The sequence below is a fragment of the Babesia bovis genome (assembly GCF_000165395.2).
Source record: "Babesia bovis T2Bo chromosome 4 map unlocalized Chr4_2, whole genome shotgun sequence".
NCBI lineage: Eukaryota > Apicomplexa > Aconoidasida > Piroplasmida > Babesiidae > Babesia > Babesia bovis.
Genome location: NW_026261572.1, coordinates 115,199 through 133,102, shown reverse-complemented (window position 1 = coordinate 133,102; position 17,904 = coordinate 115,199). Strand labels below are relative to the sequence as shown.

Genomic DNA, 17,904 nt, shown 5'->3' with positions numbered 1-17,904 from the left:
GTATGATACATTGTGCTAAAATCGGGTTGTATATATTTACACATTTAGATTGGGTGATCATACATAGGATATTTACCTTGTAGTACCAATGGCGGAAGCTGATTCTGGTGAGAAAACTACTGGATCCAAGCCGGTTAACAACCGCCTTGGATGGCGATCGCGTTGTCGTGAGATGCAGGGTGTGAACCGTCGTCGTAAAGTCGATCGTGACAATCCTACTCGTGAACGCGTTTCATATTCTGATGAAACAGCTTCTAGTCCTGAGTTTGAACGTTATTACACTGACCAGGCTATATGTCCAAAGGGTGAATGGGATGATTTCATGGCATCCACTCGTAGGTCATTACCTATATCATTCCGTATTAATACATGTATTCCCCTTTGGCGTAGAACTATACAAGCTTTGGATTCCTTTAGTTCTCGTCATCCTGAATTATCTCTTGGTCACGCTTTGGATTACAAGCGTTTATGTGGTACATCAGCTAACCTATTCTACCACCTGGGTTCTGATAAATCGTCGTTACGCAAAAGTGAGGACTTGGTATCATTTCGTCGTTGGTTGATTGACGAGGACAATCGCGGTTCACTATCTCGTCAGGAAACTGTCAGTATGCTACCAGTACTCTATTTGGACCCCTTACCTCATGAGAATATTCTAGACATTTGTGCAGCTCCCGGCATGAAGTTTCTACAGATACTGGACGCAGTCCACAGCTCTTTGCATTACGACTGCAAACTGTCACCATGCTCTAACCGCGGTGTGATCATCGGTAACGACGTCTGCCAGCAGCGTCTATCAACTCTAGTCCACAACGTCAAGGGTATAAACTGCCCATCTGCTGCTGTTACTAATTTTGACGGTAAGTCACCACGTTAGTGCCCACATCCATGTTCAGCTTCAAGGTTCCCCAATTTATACAACTCAAATGGAGAGCAGCTTCTTTTCGACCGTGTATTGGCAGATGTCCCTTGCAGTTGTGACGGCACTATGCGCAAGGCACCAGAGCTCTGGAAAACCTGGAAACCAGTTGGCGGCCTCCACATGCACCGTCTTCAGCTATCCATCGTCAAGCGCGCCATGCAGCTACTCAAGCCCGGGGGTACATTAATATACTCAACGTGTTCACTGAACCCATTGGAAAACGAAGCTATCGCAAGTTACATAGCCTCGGAGGGCATGTTTGAATTTGGTGTTGAACTAGTACCTCTAGATCCCATACCAGGTTTCCGTGCTGACCACGGTCTTGCTTCATGGTTAGTACCAAATCCTGATGGCGGTTACTTCCAGAGTTATGATACAGTCCCTGAGTCAATGCGTCATCGGGTGATGCCTAGTATGTTCCCATCTCCACAGTGGGACTCCGTAATGTCATCTCGTGTCATGCGTGTGCTTCCACATCACAATGACACTGGTGGCTTCTTCTTATTAAAGGCGAGGAAAGTAGTCTCCAATAAAGAGCCCATTCGTGAACCTCGACCTATAGTAGAGTCCCACCCCGAGCCTAAATGGGTATCCAAGAAGCGTGGTGAGAAGTTACTTCACGAGTACGTTCTCTATAACGAGTTGGAACCCGAGTTATTCAATACCCTGTGCGACTTCTATGGCATCGGGGGTGACCAACGTGAATTGTTATCTCGCATGCTGGTAACCAAGAGACATAATCGCAACCAATGCTTCCTGATGGGTGAAGTGGATTCTGCTGCACTCTACCAGCGCTGCAAGGGTGGTAAGGTTGAGCATAATGACTCACCGGGTGATGAATCTGCTATCGCCAAAGAATCTATGTCTAAGCGCTGCAGGTTTGCTATGGTTGGCATTAGGGCATTTGCCAAGCAGGAGTCTAAGGCTACATCTGGGTCACGCTGCATGATGCGCATTGCCCAGGAGGGCACTCTAGCGTTATTGCAATTCCTTGGCCGTCGTGTTATATATGCCAATACATCTTTCTGTGCAGAATTGGTAAAGGGCAACATGCGTTCTGAAATGCTTCTTGATCAAGAGCGCAGTGGTAACATCAGCTCACTAGATCCACTCAGGGCAAACGGCACCCTAGAGAGTGGTGGCTGCATAGTTGTCATAGTACCCACTTGGGGTTGTACTGCTATAGGTAACCTTAAAATCGCACTTGACCATAGTGAGAGAACGGTATCCGTAGACTCTTCGTTGGTTACTGACCTCATGGACACCATTGCGGTATCATGTGTCATATCTGACAAGGGCGACCTCTTTGCGTACGTATCGCCTTATATAATGCAGTTGCTGCGCGCGATAGCGGCTGAAATAGTGGAATGAGATTAATTTAAATGTTACGTTGTATTATATTGTGTAGACACTGCTCTCACGTTTAAACTCTTCGACGTACTTCTTGATATCGTCGAACATGGCGTATAGCCTTACTTTGTGACCTGGAAGCCACTGGGCTTCTGAATAGGACTCAATTTCAGCCAATGAGTCCTTGTTGAGTGTGAGTATGGTATCCAACGTGTCGAAACCGGCATTTGTAAAATGCCATCCCACTTCAACCGGTAAATGATAATAGTTAAAGAATTGAAGCACCTTCATGCGGTTAGCCTCCAATTCGGGTTCTGTAAACGATATGGATCTAGATATTGGATGCAAGAAATAAAGTTACACATTGTGTTATAGAGTGCACATATATGCTTTACCAACCTGCTTTGAGTAATTTGGAGTAGCTGTGTAGGTGTTCTGGGTAGTGTTCGCACAGGAAGTCGACAATGAATTGTACAATGTTTTTAGGTTGCTTTTGGCAGATTGCCTGTAAAAGATAAAATATGTTATATATAGTTTTACCTCATAAATACGTTCGTAAATCTCTTCTACGAGCTCGTGCTGCAGCTCTTGAGCCTCTGGCTTCTGTGGCTGTTGCTTGCGGAGCTCCGCGATAGCACTACGCGCCAGTGTATTCTGGTCGTCTTGTATTTCAAGCATCTGACATTCAACCATTTTGATATTATATATTGATGACGTACTGTGTCATAACAGTGCCTGTATGTGCGAGTGTGTGGGGACCTAAAAACCGTTATAATCCCGTTATTTATGTAATTTCTAGTCATTAAGTCCATTGGTTGCTTATATCACGCGACATAGACTCATATGCGCTGAGGTGTGTAATCGCCTGTGGGCGTTGTGCTGTATGCGTGCTTACTGTCTGGCAATACGAGTTATATATCTCTTCGCATCGTTTTTGGATCATTTCGCATCCGTTTTTGGTTGCTATGGTGACCACAGTTTGTATCCTGTACTGCTTTATATGTTGTATTAATGGTTGTATCGATTCGGTAACGATAGCTCTTCCATATTTCCATAGCAATGCTCTGATTGGCATTGGTATAGAGCCCTTGTCTGCATTGTCTACAAAGTCTTGTACTACATTGACGTGTTTAACGAAATGTGACACCAGCTCCATTATATCTCGTGCCGTTTGTTGTGGCATAGTACCTTCATTCTGTAATTTCTGTAAAATAGCTTCTGTAGGCATCTTCCTATATAGCAATGACAGCATACACCTCGGGTATACTGCAGCTCTCAGTTCTGTGATAACACGCTGGTGGATGTCATCTAGCTTGATCTTGCCTAACTCTTTGTTTAGTGATACCAGCAATGAGTCCATAGATTCCACTGCGTTGACTCTTTTGGCCAGTATGGATACAGTGGTATCTGTATCTGCGATTGGTGTTATATCATGGCCCTTAGAGTGGCATTGTATTATGAATTCCATTAGGGTAGGGAACTCCAGCTGTTCGGGGTGTACTTGGCATTCGCGTATCCTTTGGAGAAGTAGATAATCAAATAGTGCCTCTAGAATACCTACGTAATACCCTGCTCTATTAGGTTGCAATGCCATACACTGTATTGTTGGATGTATATGCATCCAAAATGTATATGATGACAATGTCCATACCGGTCCAAAGTGCCTCTTTAGGTAATCCCACTCATCTTCCGGTATGGAGCTTGCATCTTCATTGCCACCTGGAAGCACTGGTGCCGGTATATAGCCATTACCCGCTACATTTGCATATTGCTTGGTAACGTGGTTACTTAATGAAGTATCTATAGTAACACCTAGAAAAGGGCTATTTGGGGTCCATCCGTTATATGGGTTAAGCGAACATATAGGTATCCCGGAGACAAGCTTCGTATTCTCCCTTACACGTCGTGTAAATTCTTCCTCTATGGAACACAAGGCGTTGCTACGCGATAGACACTCAGGCCATATACGCTCCCCGGTATCCTTTAATGCACACGTCTTTATACGTTCTACGGTATCACGATAGACATAATCCATGTATGGCGCCAGTAGTCTCGAATGTATAGCATCCTCTAGGGTCACGGTACCATCAACGCTAGATTGAAACTTGTCAACAAGTGAATCCAATACCTCCCGTGCGTGTGAATGTAGCATAGCCTGGAATGGACTATGGACCAAACACTGTTCAATATCACTACCTGGTGCTACTGTAAACTCCATGGACACTGTCTGTACGATAACAAAATAACGCAGCAGAAGACTCAACTTCAGGTAGTCGCCACGGTCGGTAGCAGCGGCAATATTGACATTTGACAAAAGATCAGTTATCAACATCGATGCGTATGCGCGTAGCGTGCTGAATTCCGCTGCAATCATATCACGCACACTTTTGTGGTACATTTCAAATGGCACGGCAAATAACTGGTCATAGTATGGCTTCAACAGATCAGTGGTACCACCAGTGCCCTGGCATACCCCAAGGTCCTGCACAATAGAAGATAAAAACGCTATGAGGTCCCCCAGTATCTTACATATAGTCAACAATACCATATTAGGCCCTAATATACGTGCCCAGTATGCTATATCATGGGACCCGGGCCTCGGTGAACTCGAGTCGGTGTAACTCCCATCAGCGTTGACGTAGCGCTGCAGTGTGGATAGCACTATACCAAACATGCTCCTGCGGTACTCAGCCAATATGCACCCAGCAGCTTCCTTGGGATGTATCCCAAGTGTATGCAGGAGCGTTGCGCTACTAAGGAACCCCGATGATATACCCAATCTGGATATAGAACTTGAAATCAACGATCGTAGCCGGATCTTAAACCACTCCCTGAGTTTAGCTACCAATTTCCATCGCGTGGCATAATTGCTAGTTGAAATGGTGTCTATAATATCGATACCAGCAGCTGCGGCAACTATACGGTCTATACTGTCATAACGATGCGACCTAACGATATTTCTTAGGGCATTACACCGGGACATTTGAGAGAGCATACAGTTGATCTTGTGTAGTGAAGTGATCTGCGATATTGACCTAGGTATGGTCATACCATTACGCAAGCTTGATGCTGAATAGGCATCAAATGCATTACGTAAACACGTGACCTCACGGTCATATATTGCCTTGATTGTCCTTGACTGTATAGCGCAAATCGATGCTGATACAAGATCACTATGGCGCGACTGCGCCAACTCCGATATATGGTGGCTCACCGTTGCTGATATCCCCTCGAGGTACTCTATACGTTGCCGTATACTAGAGTACATGTCACCGGTTGGGATTGATGCCAACTCCCGTGTAACCAAGGCGCATTCAGATACATCTTGGTTGCGATATAATTCAGCATTGGGCACCAGAGTCTCAACGGACAAATCGTCCTTAGGAACGTGATCCGGTGTACCAGGGCCAACGTCGTCATCCGAAGCCACGTACCGTGATACCAATATGTCAATATCACATGGATCGGCGAATTCTAGCACAGTTTGGAGCACATCCAGTACCTTCGGGGACCCTTGAGGTACTGCTGGAATAGCAACATCGCAGTCAATGTCGCCCATACCCAAAGCGTGTCTAACGCACTAGCTAAAACAGCTCACATCATATACAAGCTTCTGAGGCCTTCCAGGACTTTGCAATGGCTGTAATGCGCAGATGTGTATGTATTATACCACGAGAGGGCCACTTAGGGTACTAGTATTCCACACATGGTTCCCCACCCATACACACCAAGGCAGTTCACAGTGATATATTCTGGGATAAATAACAAAATGGAGTTAGAAGCACTTAAGGACAGGTGCATAAGACTCTGCATTGAGCGCGGAGCGCTCTTGCACGGCGACTTCACACTTAACAGCGGTGTAAAGTCAAATGTGTTCTTTAATTCAGGCATTCTTTGCGATGCCGAGTCCTTCAGTGCATTGGTCGATCTCATAGTGGAAGTTCTAGTTACTAGCGGTTTAGAATTCGATGTTCTCATAGGTCTTCCTTATAAGGTAGGTCCCGATTCATGGCATCCATATATACAGGGAATCCCATTGGCAGGTGCCATTTGCATGAAGTACTGGGAACGCACTGGTAAACTGGTGAGCTTCGGATACCACCGTAAGGAAATCAAGGACCATGGTGAGGGGTCCATGTTCGTTGGTGCCGAACGAATCTACGCACCCGGGATGCGGGTGGTGGTAATTGACGACGTGTTAACCAGTGGCAAGGCACTATTCAAGGGACTCGACATGATAGAGCCACTGGGGGTAAAAGTAGTAGGCGTAGTAGTCATCCTCAACCGGGAACTAAACTACGGAAGTATGTTTTTTATGCACAGATTAACAGCATGTTGCAGCCGTGGCAAAGGCATTGAGTGAACGCGGTATCAACAAGCTTTGCCAAGCATTCACACTCAGTGAACTCCAGCAACGCGGCGAGAAGTAACATTACTTAACATTTAATAATTTGTAAAGCCAGTTTACCTTTTCACGGCACTCGGAGGCCATAGGGTGCTCCTCAGCCTCCAGTGCCTTTTGGCGTTCGTATATCTTCTCGACCAGTGGCGAGTTCACGAGGTGTACCGATAGGTCCCCGCCAAACGCTGTTATGAGGTCACCCGTCAACGCAACCGCAAGGCGGAAATTTCCCGCTGAAAAGTACTCCGCAGGAGTTTCCACCACCTGCTGGATAAAGTACAGGATACTGCTAACATAGCCGCGCAACGAGTCAACTTGGTTGATGTCCTTCTGGCCATACAGTATCCCCGTAAAGGACAACAGAGTACCCTCACGAAGGTCATTGATGTACCATATCCACTCCTCGTTGTCCACCGGACCCAAGTCAAACGATGTTCCAGCAGCCTGGAGCAATAATCGCATGGACGGTTCCACGAAGTTATTGAAACCGCTACCCGATGCCATGGCAATATCACCCAAAGCAGTGACGATAGCCGGCTTAAGCTTCTGGTGGGTGTTAATATCAGATAAGGTACCCAGTAGAAGTTCCATTAACTGAGGTACATAGGGCTGTATGTGACGGTCCATCACACGGGCCATGTCGCTGGCCAACTCGATGCAAGCTTTACACGCATTAGTCAAATCAGTCCTTTGCAAACCAGTAATGACTATATCAACCAGCCTCTGCATGTAAGGGGTAAACTCAGAGTTACCCATGCGATTTAACAAAGCGCTGGCAGTGAGTAGGGCATCCTCACTTAGGTCGTCCTGTAGTATAGCAAATAGGTTGAGCCACAGTGACTGCGTATTTGGTAAAAACTCAACGCGAGTTAGTAGCACCTGTATCACACCGCAAACGGTTTCTTGGCGAGAGCGACCCTCAGCACTGTGGTCAGAGGCAACCACTGACTGGGCCAATACACGTTCGAAGTGTTCCAGCATACCGGACATCTGAGGTCTGCACTGGTCACTGACATTGGTTATGACATTAGCCAAGCTGCTGTAGGCAGAAGAGAACAGATTGCGTTCCATGCAGTCGTCCATGTTAGCACGGTGTACCAAAGCATCACATATCTTCGGGAACATGGCATCAAGCATGTACCTAGAGGCCTCGATCTGTCCCAGGCCCTCAGCAAGCTCGTGGAAAAACCAACATATGTTGGCAGCTACACGAGCTGGCTTGAATAGAGCACGCATAATCTTGCAAATGTTGCTACCAGGGTCTTCCAAGGATCCCAGGTGAGGTAATATCACAGCACAGTGGAAACTGGCTATGCGGCCAATAGTCCAAGCAGCAGTGTCCTGAACGGCTATAGACGGATCATCCAAAACGTCACATAAACGATCAAAGGAATCGCGTACTAACAACCGCAAAGTATCGGCATCCGGGCCTTCCATTATGTATCCATAAGCTAGCACTGCAGCCTCACGGCAATTCCACTGAGCGTGGTGGAAGTTCTCGTTGATAAATTGTAAAACCGATGGGACAATGTCGTTCTTGACTGCCTGGGAGCATAGCGATAGACATACACCAGCAGCCATGGGTAAAGTCCAAGTGTCACTGTCAAAGTCCTCAAATTCATGTAACGTCATAGTGAATAGTATCTTGGGTAGCAAATATGATATGACCTGCTGAATGATGTGCTGGTTGGACTCTGAGTTCTCATAGGATAAAGCTATCTCAGTCTCGCAAATGGTGTTCCAAAACTCAAAGGCTGGGATGGCAACCTCCTCAATGCGAGTGTCTATACCCTCCCACAGTAACGGGACTATATACTGCAAGCAGGGCCCAATTACCTCGTAGTAGTCGGTAACGAGCTGGACTAGACAGTCATTAGCAGCGGCACGTAAATTGCTGGGATTAGAAGGCCCACTGTTGTAACATATAGCCTGGACGATGGTGTCACGTTCATTGGGTATGGCCATATTACTGTCCACGAAAGGTAATATGTGCTGCATACATATCATCACAGTGCGACGACTCTGGGTGTCAGACATAAAGGCACCCTTTACGATAGATGTAAGTAAACGATCCGATTCTGCCTTGGATAGAAACGCAACGCCCTGGTTGTAAAATACTGATGCGAGGTCCTCTATAAGATACCTGAGGCACGTAAGTGAATTGCGGCATGCCTCAACGTCATTAGGGTCAATCATGCCAATGATAATATCGAAAAATTCGGGCCAACCGTTACGACGCAACTCAAGCTCAGCTATACGTGATATCACATAGCACGAAGCCAAGGATGATTGGGTCTCGCCACCAGATTTCATTACATTCAGCAGCTGGACCTTGATGTAACGCAAACAATCCTCAGGAACTTGAAGTAGCACGTTTCTGCTAGCATCGTGGCACTTAGGGTCACGCTGAAAACAATTCTTCAACAGGACACCAGCAAGCTGACGAATGTCACGGTCAACATGCGGATTCGCTATCACGTCACACAGAGCACGAACAAAGTCCGGTAAATGACGCTCGCGCATCTCACCTAACTGACGCTGAGCCTCAGCAAACGTAGGCGCCGAAGGCATCAAGCAAGCAGCCAGGATGTTCAATAAGTTAGTATCCATCCTGGCACTATATATTGCGATATGTCATCAAGACGAAACTTGGCGAAGTTAACCAGGTAACACTTAAGTTACGTTATATAACAGCTCAGGCAATATCCTGTGATACAAAACTAACAGAGATTTCAATAAGTCATGCATACACCTTCCACTTTTACTACATTAACTTCATACTGGAAGATGTAGTAAACATATAAACCACTTCAATAAGCATATTTCAACACCTGCGGAGTGTCGCGAGGACTAGAAGCCACGCTGTGCAAGCACGCCAAAGAGACTAAGCGCACGACTACACCACAAGGCCGATTCTGGTAAATAATAACCACAAGAAAGGGTACCTCCTCAGCAAGAAAGGCATAGGAATGTAACGCTAGAGAACAAATAAAACAATGCCAACTGTGGGGGAATCTCGCAGAGTATTTCAGCCATTTCGGCATGAATGTAGACAGTATTTTCTGAATAAATCATCTAGGCTATACTGAAGGAAGTTGTATAATGTATAGGTGCCCCTGGAGGATGTACTAATAACGCTTATTAAACTAAACCCAGACAGACTACAGAGACATGGGAAAAATAGGTACCCTGAATAGAATCTAGATATCTAAATTGATATAAAAGCAGGATACGCTATGTTAAACAACATATTTTGGCACATTGGGGTGAAGTGGTATGATTGACGCTAATAAGACCAATGAAGTAGGTCCACAACAGGTGGCATTCCAGGGCAAATAGAAAGTCACTAGTGGCAGTAACGCGAGTAGAACAGTACAACAAATACATACGAATTACACACGGGGTATACTATGTTGTTTATTGAGTACACATGGTTGTATCCACTACAAAAGCTATTTCATGATAATAGTGGACTTAGACTGCCAATATATATATACACCTGTAGTGGTGTGTAGCCTTAATGTCTATTAGTACTTGTAGTGATCCATTATAATATAAACTTACTACCTGCACATCCCCATCCGAAGCGACGTATGGCCATATGATCACATAGTTCAGTATAGACTATTCCTAAGTTACACCAATGTCAACAGCACCGGGGTAAGGATTTTAAAGAACCAACATGATAACATAGACTTGCTTTCGCTAACCTTACGCTCCTCCTGGACGTACCGCAATTACCCGCGATTTTTGCGGCAAACTGCTTCCAAAACTACAAGACATATGGAAGGGAATTTAAAGTAATACTAAACGGGACTGATGATATCGTATATCCCTTCAATAGAGGTAGGAACGTGTATTAATGTCATGACACCATGCCAGTGAACGTACAGGACAGACATACTAATCGCATGGGCAGAGCCAGGAAATATTGCTCAGGTAAATGGTATTCACACTGTGTCATACTTTAACAGGACCCTGTCCACTGGGTAAGCCGTACTAGGGCATCTCTCTGGTAGCACGGATTGCCATTACAATGGAATCCAGTTAACTAACACAATGAGTAGACATTATTAATGTATCTAAAGTAGCCATATTACATTATGAGCCACCAACAAAGTTAAAATGGGTAAAGGTAGATTATTGCTGCGGAAGGTAGTTGCAGTCCTCCTCAAGTGACAGCATGAGGTAACGAACAGTAAATTTCGTGATTGTGGCAAGAGCACGGGGATGGTTTACAACATTGAACGTACCATCCGTTATACTGCAAGGCTCTGTAAAAGTGATTTCGCCATATATTGACTCTTCGCCCTCACGCTGTACACTGCGAGAACCATTGTACCAGCGATGAAACGCAGCAGTTATATCATCAAACCAAGAAGAATCCCATTCACAAACATCTCCCATAGCTAAATTGCAAAGTGATTCACAGGAAGTAACGTAATCCGTAGTAGCAAGGTTCTCTACATCAGAGTTCACCTGCTCAAATGACTTAGTAGGGGTAGATGTACAAACGTCAGGGAGAGCAATATCACCCTGACGTAACAACTTGGACACACTAAATAGTGATCCGGAATCCACATCAAACAACATCTCAGAGGGAACAATGCGATAATCCCCAGGAGAGCTCCATTCATCGCAAGTCTGTAAAATCTGACTCCTTTATAAAATACCTACCTTTTTCACAAACTCGCGCTTCAAAATGTATACCATACGGTCAAGAGCTTGTAGTGGGTAACGATACAAAACAACCCGAGTGGAACACTTGCAAGGGTGGTACTTGTAGCAAGTAATACAGACGGTACAATTGCTATGGGCACAAGTTATGCAGCCTATGCCATGTGAAATTCAGACTAGACAACTCACTTCCAAACGTAGGAGTATCGCAAAGGTCGCAGTCCTTCATGGATACGTTACACAACAAATTGCAGCCCTCAAGAAACTCGTCCTCAGAGGAACTACATAAAAGCTCAAGAGCGCGAACAAAACCAGCAGGGTCAAAATCTACAGCGATTTCAGAGACTCTATCTCCCAACGTACCGTGCTGGCTACAGGCCTTCTCGAATAGATATTCAACATTGAAGGCATCAGAGGCACCCAAATACAGGTACATCTGGACACGTGGGTAAGTAACACTACTACGATCGTCGAACTCTGCAGAACATGTTTCCAACCTCTAAAGACTTACCCTGTGCAATAAGTAGCAAGAGTGCGTCAATCATGTAATTTAAATCAGAAGCCGACATGTCGCGGTAGTGGCAAACACCACTCATAACAAGTGTGAAATATGATATACAAGTCTTCCGGTAAAAACGATAATTCAACAAAGCACGGTAACCCATAGGCAACCAAGAAACAGGTGCTATGTTACAAGCCTCATTGCAATTGTAACCCACATTCAGGCCAGAGTGAAATGCACGAGGCCAGGCAAACACAAACTCATTAGCAGACTGAACTAAACGATATACTGGAATACCGTTAGAAACAACAACATCGGGAGGAACTTGAATACGAAGGCTATACATAGCAAACTCATCACCCTCACGAGAACAGTAGTTCTTCAGTAATGACTCAAGACGACCAGCCTTACTAGGCGGAACTACATACCATATCTGCAGTGAATGCAAAGGACTAGATAAAACCATACCTTTGGGGCACCAAAGTGATGGTAGTTAACAGCACCAAAGTAATTGTCCTCAGTGTGCCAACAAAATGAAGTTAAACCCATTCCTGTAATTTATAGGAGATCACGTCGTTGAATTACCTATATATAGCCACGGACTGGTGACACCAGGGATAGGATGCTGAGCATAACGTAACAGTGACCCTGGAGATTTCGACAGATTCTTTAGATTCCATGGGTCATCGAAGTAACAAGTTTTAGAGACGTCTACAAGGTACTCCTCATATTCCGGGGAATATACGTTCAAATCAGCACCGTATTTCACGGTTAAATCACGGTCACCAGAACGGACAATGCGCCAGTACTCATTCTCCACATCTTTAGCAGCTGGAATACTGGTGCCAAAAATATCCTTCAGTAACCGAGAATCTGATAAGCGCATGTGATGACAGTCCCAGTCATAACCAGGATGAGAGAATCCCTGAGTATGATAAACATCACAGACAAAACATACAGTGCCATTTGATAAGTGACGTAACTGCTGCTCACGCACTTTGAATTTCATACGGTTAAGGTCAAGTGGACACATGCCGTGCCATCCTTTGGGAGGCACGAGTTTTATAGCGCCATATTTGATGCCTGCAGGGCATAAACAAGCCTCTAGTGACAAACATACCCAAAGGATAGTATTTATTCCATACAGTCACTGGATCAACGAATTCATCAGCAGTGAGTTGTATAGTGGGAACCTCAGGGAGAGACGCGTAATCAATGTTTAAATGCTGAGTTTCCTATAGGAATAAATATGTTGGAAACACCAAACGTACCACACGACTACGCTTTATAGCAGCCCTGACATCACGGTCACCGCGCTCCTCATGGACTACCGTAAAAACAGAAGGACGCTTAATAACCCGAGAACTACGACGTAACCCACTTGAAGATTTACTTGATTCTTTATCTTTTTCTCGAGATGAAGACCAATCGGGATCGTCATCTGCATCAGGAGACGCTGACGCATGTCTAGGACTCGGCGAATCAGTAGACCATTTGCCCATCGGTAAATAAACATAACCAAATTACGTCCCGCATACAATCCTATCCAAATTAGAACCAAGGTGTAAAAATGAATATGACACTCAAATTTTGACCTTTAGCCAAACATGTACAGACGGGGTATATATCTAGTCTTTTTAACTAGAGAAATGAACGGTTCATAACATATATGTAACTAAGTGGCAAAATGACAGAATTTCAGTAGATAATACACCAGTAATTACAAGATGAAGTTCCATCAAGAGCCCGACGTAGAACCAGGAAGCATCAAAACGGACAGCGACACTTACGACACCAGACGTAACCAAACAAACGCAATGGCCTAAACAACACCTTTACCATGGAAATATCAACGGAAGACTACATTTTACAATGTACGCAATGTAATATAAGCATGCACATAGCCAAACAATAACGCACACCAATAAGCAAACGGGTTATTTCAAAATCCCCCCAAGAAACTGTGACACAATCTACAAAAGTCAGAAAAATTTGTCTCCCAAACACTGTTGTACTAATAACCAATGTATGCAGGGGCATGTTACTCCATACATGAAGCATATATATAAGTATGGATTTAAAGGGTTTACAAACGAGATATATGTCTAGATATCATGTGCTTATTGGTCTCTATAAGCTAACCGATGTCCCTGTAATTGGTATTCCAAACACGCAATGCCCATAGGACATACCACATCGCCACTAGGATGAGGTGGCCTACATAAAAAGTGCATTAATGGCCACGAACAACTATAGTGTATGTAGTCTAGATGTATCTCTAAACTGAGTAGTGCAGATATAAACAGCTTATATCCCTATTACATATGTGGAAACGCTAATGACCAATTAATATCACAAATTGCCAATATGTCACAAAGCACTATATAAAATACACAATTCAATACAGACGATCACTACATATTGCATGCTAGTATGCTTGGTAAATGAATACCAAGCTGACAATAGATCATTGCGGCTTGATAAAGCCAATGTACCATAATACAGAATTTCACAAACTAATACATAGACCTAAATAACAAAGAAACATGAATTACCTATACAATGTATTATATTTATGCTTAATATATGGGACGCGCCTAAGTTGCTGCGCACTATCCCCGTGGCTTAAAAAACAGCCACTTAATGCGACACTATCCGTAGTCACAACTATGGAAATATATACCCCTACTGCATTCAACATGAGAATCCCCGCAAAAATATGGCCACTACCGACATCCTTGATGTTCAGGGTGCATCACCAGAATGACACTTACATTCTGACCCTCAGAAGCTAGAGCTAACTGAGGTAAAACCTGAACCGAAACGCCAGTAGGTAGATGAGTAGTGTCAACACCACAAACAAGATTAGATATAGCAGCCTCCAAAGTACTCCTAGAACGAGAATCCAACTTCATCATGTCCAAGACATCAGAATTTAAAGTAAAGTGGCCCTTGGGAGTTATCGACATACCAGATGATCCGAAATCAGGACTGTTGGCCGTAGTGCTACTAGAGGCAATTGCATCATCAATAGAAGATACTAACCGCTTCTCGGGATGTACTTTATTGATATCTAGGTCACCATGGACCTTGGGTTGTGACATGTCACAGGTATCATTCACATTGTGGTCACTGTCAATACGAGGCGTTACCATTGAATTCAAATCGAATTCGTCAGTAGCCACCACTGCGCCAGCATCATGTGTCGTAGACATCATGCGCTGAGAACCTGGAACATAGGGACGACCACGAGCTCCACGAGTTTGCATACGGCTGAAACCAACGCCTTTAACAGGTGATGATATGGGCGAGCTGGTGATACTATTGGAGTATTCCGAAAGAGCAGGACGAGGAGTGACGTCAACGTCAGAAACCAGTGGCTCCTCAACGGCATGCTCCTTGGTTAAGCGTTTCTCTATAGGTAGCAGGGATTTCTGATGAATTGCCTCACGATGCTCAATGGCCATCTTACGAGCCTCGTGAAACCCGAAACGCGATACCTTAAAGGCCTTCTTGCGGTTACGACCACGGTCAGTCCACCAAGCAGTCCACGAATTGTCACTACGGCAGTAACATACACCACGGATCTTCTCAAACTCAGCAGCCATCTGAGCGTATACCTCCACACTATGAGTCTGTGGGACGCGTTCCTTAGGAACTCGCTTTACACGAGAACCAAGAGCACGAATTTGGTCTATCTGGCAGTTTATAGATACATCCTTTAAAAAACGAGAAGCCTGAGGATCCTGGGTTGATACCGGTATTTGGCAACCCTGAATTGAATTGCCACGACCGTAATTAGCAATGTCATTCGCCGTTATAAGGGGGTTGGGATCAGGAGTACCCTGATGTAAAAGAGGGTTCTCCTCACTGTCACTTAAACGCTCCTCGGTGGAGTTTTCACAACTACCCAAATATACCAAGTTGCACTCACCGTCAAAGGGGTCGTCTTCAGGATAGGTCCATGATAAAGAGCCGCCATTGCTAAAGGTACGAGGGGGTACTAATAATCCATCATGTGAGAGCGTAGTTTTGTTCAGTGATGACTCCCTGTCGTTATGTACTTCATACAGAGGTCCCTGGGAGCCTGATTTCATGTGAGATGCGCCTTCACAAGGTGCGGGAACTACATGAACACGGGAGCCTGGATTAGAGATCCTACGGTGGACCATTCGCTTAGGGGCCTGAACGGGAAAATACTCCAATCGCTTACGAGCATTGCGTGGTGTGATTGAACCCATGATATCACATTCCTTGGAAAGATCATGAGGTTCGGAGCCACGTAGCTGGAATTGGAGCTTTAGGTTCTGCAAAGGAATTGTACATGTGCCTAGAGATTCATGTAAACTGCGTTTTATACGGGGTTCTATAGGGGTACCGAAACGAGCACTTTCGCTTAAAGTGGTTTGCGGAAGCGGTACGGATAACTTCATTCGATCCTCTTCATCAAATATAACTTCATTTTCAACTTTCAATGGCCCATGTAACGCAGGCCTAACTTCAGAATGCTTCATTGAATTAAATTCCTCACGACTACATTTGTGATCCTCCGAATTTTTATCAGAAGGTAACTCGAACACAGATTTTAAGGGTTCAATATTTCTAGACTTCGTTGAATCCATGACGCCCATTTGGGGGTCAGAGGATAAGGGATATTGAATTGGAACATCAAGAAATGAAAGGAGGTGATTACGAAGAAGGCCATGTTGATTAACACCTTGTACTGATCCAGAACTAGACACTGGAATCCCATGTAAATGTTCATGACATTGATTAGACATGCCATTGAATGATACGTCGCTTCCATTGTCCTGGATGACATCAATGTCAACCAAGGGTTCATCAACATTGACCATGGGAACCTGTTTATTCAAAGGACTGCCGACAGGGGTGTTCTGCCACTTCTCTATACAGCTTAACAAGTCCTCAAGAGTATCACTATCAGCCTTTAACGACGTTGTACAAGGAGAAGGTTCAACATCCATGTGATGAGTAAGGTCATCGTTATCCAGGCGACGGGAAGCCTCAAAAACTAAACTAGCGTCTCCTTCATCACCCTCCATCATGGTTATACGTATTGGTAAGCACAGGATAACTCCTTTAAAAAATAAAAAATAGTAAGAGTACCTGTGATCCTACAAGAAATATACACAAGATTGATAGATTTGATAACGGTTGATGTCAAGAGCCTATAGAACAAATATATAAACAAGACTGCATTAATAGGACCCGTAAAAAATATAAACATCCAAGAAGATGAACTGCAATGAAGGGTATGTATACCTCAGTAAGTAAGGTATAACCAGATTTTCTAGGTACCCTAATAAATATATATCAATTAACAACAAGTACATACACAATGAACAACATGGAATAATGTTCTTGCCAAATTTTCAAACCCTACTTTATTGGTTTTACCAGTACACATACGTAGACACCTGCATATACACCCCAATGATCGATAAAAAATAATAAGAATCTTTAATTTACACAAAATGTGTAACTGTAAAATTGTTTCATGTACAATGTAAAAGTAATAACCAATGCCATATCATATCCACGAAAAAAGAATAGGCGTACAGGAAGATCAATACGCTGCCGTACACATTTAGCACTCTTGCACATACCGGGAATAAATAATCCCGAAAGTGATAAATACCGACGTATACAGATGTATTTCAAGATAAATATTTTTATTTGCTAATAATTCTTGTAAAATATCCAACATCCATTCCACTGGAGAGCAATATCCTAATCAATCATATACTCAACCACCCAAAAATCATTTCCAAAATGCAAATTTCAATATATAATCATCTGAGAATGATACCAAATATAGAAGACAGCCCGATTATTACTCCCCTGAACAATCGCATACTATAGTAGTATACCAAGTGCACTGATCCAAAACATTAATCTTGAATAAAGATTATTAGATCATAAATAATTCAACAAGCGATTATATAAGATCGCTGATATTCACTAGATGCAGTGCTGAGACCCAAAACGATCCCTAGATCCCAGTATGAATGAAGGGGTCCAGACCGTAAC

General features: G+C 44.0%; 8 protein-coding genes across 8 annotated transcripts; 3 read left to right on the top strand and 5 right to left on the bottom strand.

Annotated features, from left to right (window-relative positions):
• The first annotated feature begins 28 nt into the window (after window positions 1–28).
• BBOV_IV000560 (NOL1/NOP2/sun family protein family protein) lies at window positions 29–2,345 on the top strand. Its single transcript, XM_051767217.1, has 2 exons — window positions 29–860; window positions 897–2,345. Exons 1-2 carry the CDS (start codon window positions 89–91, stop codon window positions 2,291–2,293), a joined length of 2,169 nt encoding a protein of 722 aa, XP_051623028.1. The 5' UTR covers window positions 29–88; the 3' UTR covers window positions 2,294–2,345.
• Window positions 2,315–2,966, bottom strand: BBOV_IV000550 (uncharacterized protein). Its single transcript, XM_001609173.2, has 3 exons — window positions 2,813–2,966; window positions 2,672–2,777; window positions 2,315–2,586 (listed from the first exon to the last, which is right to left on the bottom strand). The coding sequence occupies exons 1-3, from the start codon at window positions 2,963–2,965 to the stop codon at window positions 2,318–2,320; spliced, it is 528 nt and encodes a 175-aa protein (XP_001609223.1). The 5' UTR covers window position 2,966; the 3' UTR covers window positions 2,315–2,317.
• A 92-nt stretch (window positions 2,967–3,058) lies between these two features.
• BBOV_IV000540 (uncharacterized protein) lies at window positions 3,059–5,875 on the bottom strand. Its single transcript, XM_001609172.2, has one exon. It carries the CDS (start codon window positions 5,829–5,831, stop codon window positions 3,075–3,077), a length of 2,757 nt encoding a protein of 918 aa, XP_001609222.1. The 5' UTR covers window positions 5,832–5,875; the 3' UTR covers window positions 3,059–3,074.
• A 153-nt stretch (window positions 5,876–6,028) lies between these two features.
• BBOV_IV000530 (putative orotate phosphoribosyltransferase) lies at window positions 6,029–6,703 on the top strand. The gene is made up of 3 exons (XM_001609171.2): window positions 6,029–6,266; window positions 6,300–6,576; window positions 6,614–6,703. The coding sequence occupies exons 1-3, from the start codon at window positions 6,042–6,044 to the stop codon at window positions 6,700–6,702; spliced, it is 591 nt and encodes a 196-aa protein (XP_001609221.1). The 5' UTR covers window positions 6,029–6,041; the 3' UTR covers window position 6,703.
• BBOV_IV000520 (putative importin beta subunit) lies at window positions 6,704–9,355 on the bottom strand. The gene has a single exon (XM_001609170.2). The coding sequence runs from the start codon at window positions 9,282–9,284 to the stop codon at window positions 6,705–6,707; it is 2,580 nt and encodes an 859-aa protein (XP_001609220.1). The 5' UTR covers window positions 9,285–9,355; the 3' UTR covers window position 6,704.
• An 889-nt stretch (window positions 9,356–10,244) lies between these two features.
• BBOV_IV000515 (uncharacterized protein) lies at window positions 10,245–10,767 on the top strand. The gene is made up of 4 exons (XM_051767141.1): window positions 10,245–10,334; window positions 10,369–10,520; window positions 10,557–10,613; window positions 10,649–10,767. The coding sequence occupies exons 1-4, from the start codon at window positions 10,318–10,320 to the stop codon at window positions 10,675–10,677; spliced, it is 255 nt and encodes an 84-aa protein (XP_051623605.1). The 5' UTR covers window positions 10,245–10,317; the 3' UTR covers window positions 10,678–10,767.
• A 42-nt stretch (window positions 10,768–10,809) lies between these two features.
• On the bottom strand, window positions 10,810–13,705 carry BBOV_IV000510 (JmjC domain hydroxylase family protein). The gene is made up of 10 exons (XM_051767749.1): window positions 13,125–13,705; window positions 12,974–13,088; window positions 12,812–12,936; window positions 12,439–12,778; window positions 12,322–12,404; window positions 11,863–12,286; window positions 11,715–11,828; window positions 11,541–11,678; window positions 11,352–11,506; window positions 10,810–11,318 (listed from the first exon to the last, which is right to left on the bottom strand). The coding sequence occupies exons 1-10, from the start codon at window positions 13,353–13,355 to the stop codon at window positions 10,815–10,817; spliced, it is 2,229 nt and encodes a 742-aa protein (XP_051623027.1). The 5' UTR covers window positions 13,356–13,705; the 3' UTR covers window positions 10,810–10,814.
• A 793-nt stretch (window positions 13,706–14,498) lies between these two features.
• BBOV_IV000500 (AP2 domain family protein) lies at window positions 14,499–16,982 on the bottom strand. The gene has a single exon (XM_001609168.2). The coding sequence runs from the start codon at window positions 16,917–16,919 to the stop codon at window positions 14,580–14,582; it is 2,340 nt and encodes a 779-aa protein (XP_001609218.1). The 5' UTR covers window positions 16,920–16,982; the 3' UTR covers window positions 14,499–14,579.
• Window positions 16,983–17,904: the final 922 nt, after the last annotated feature.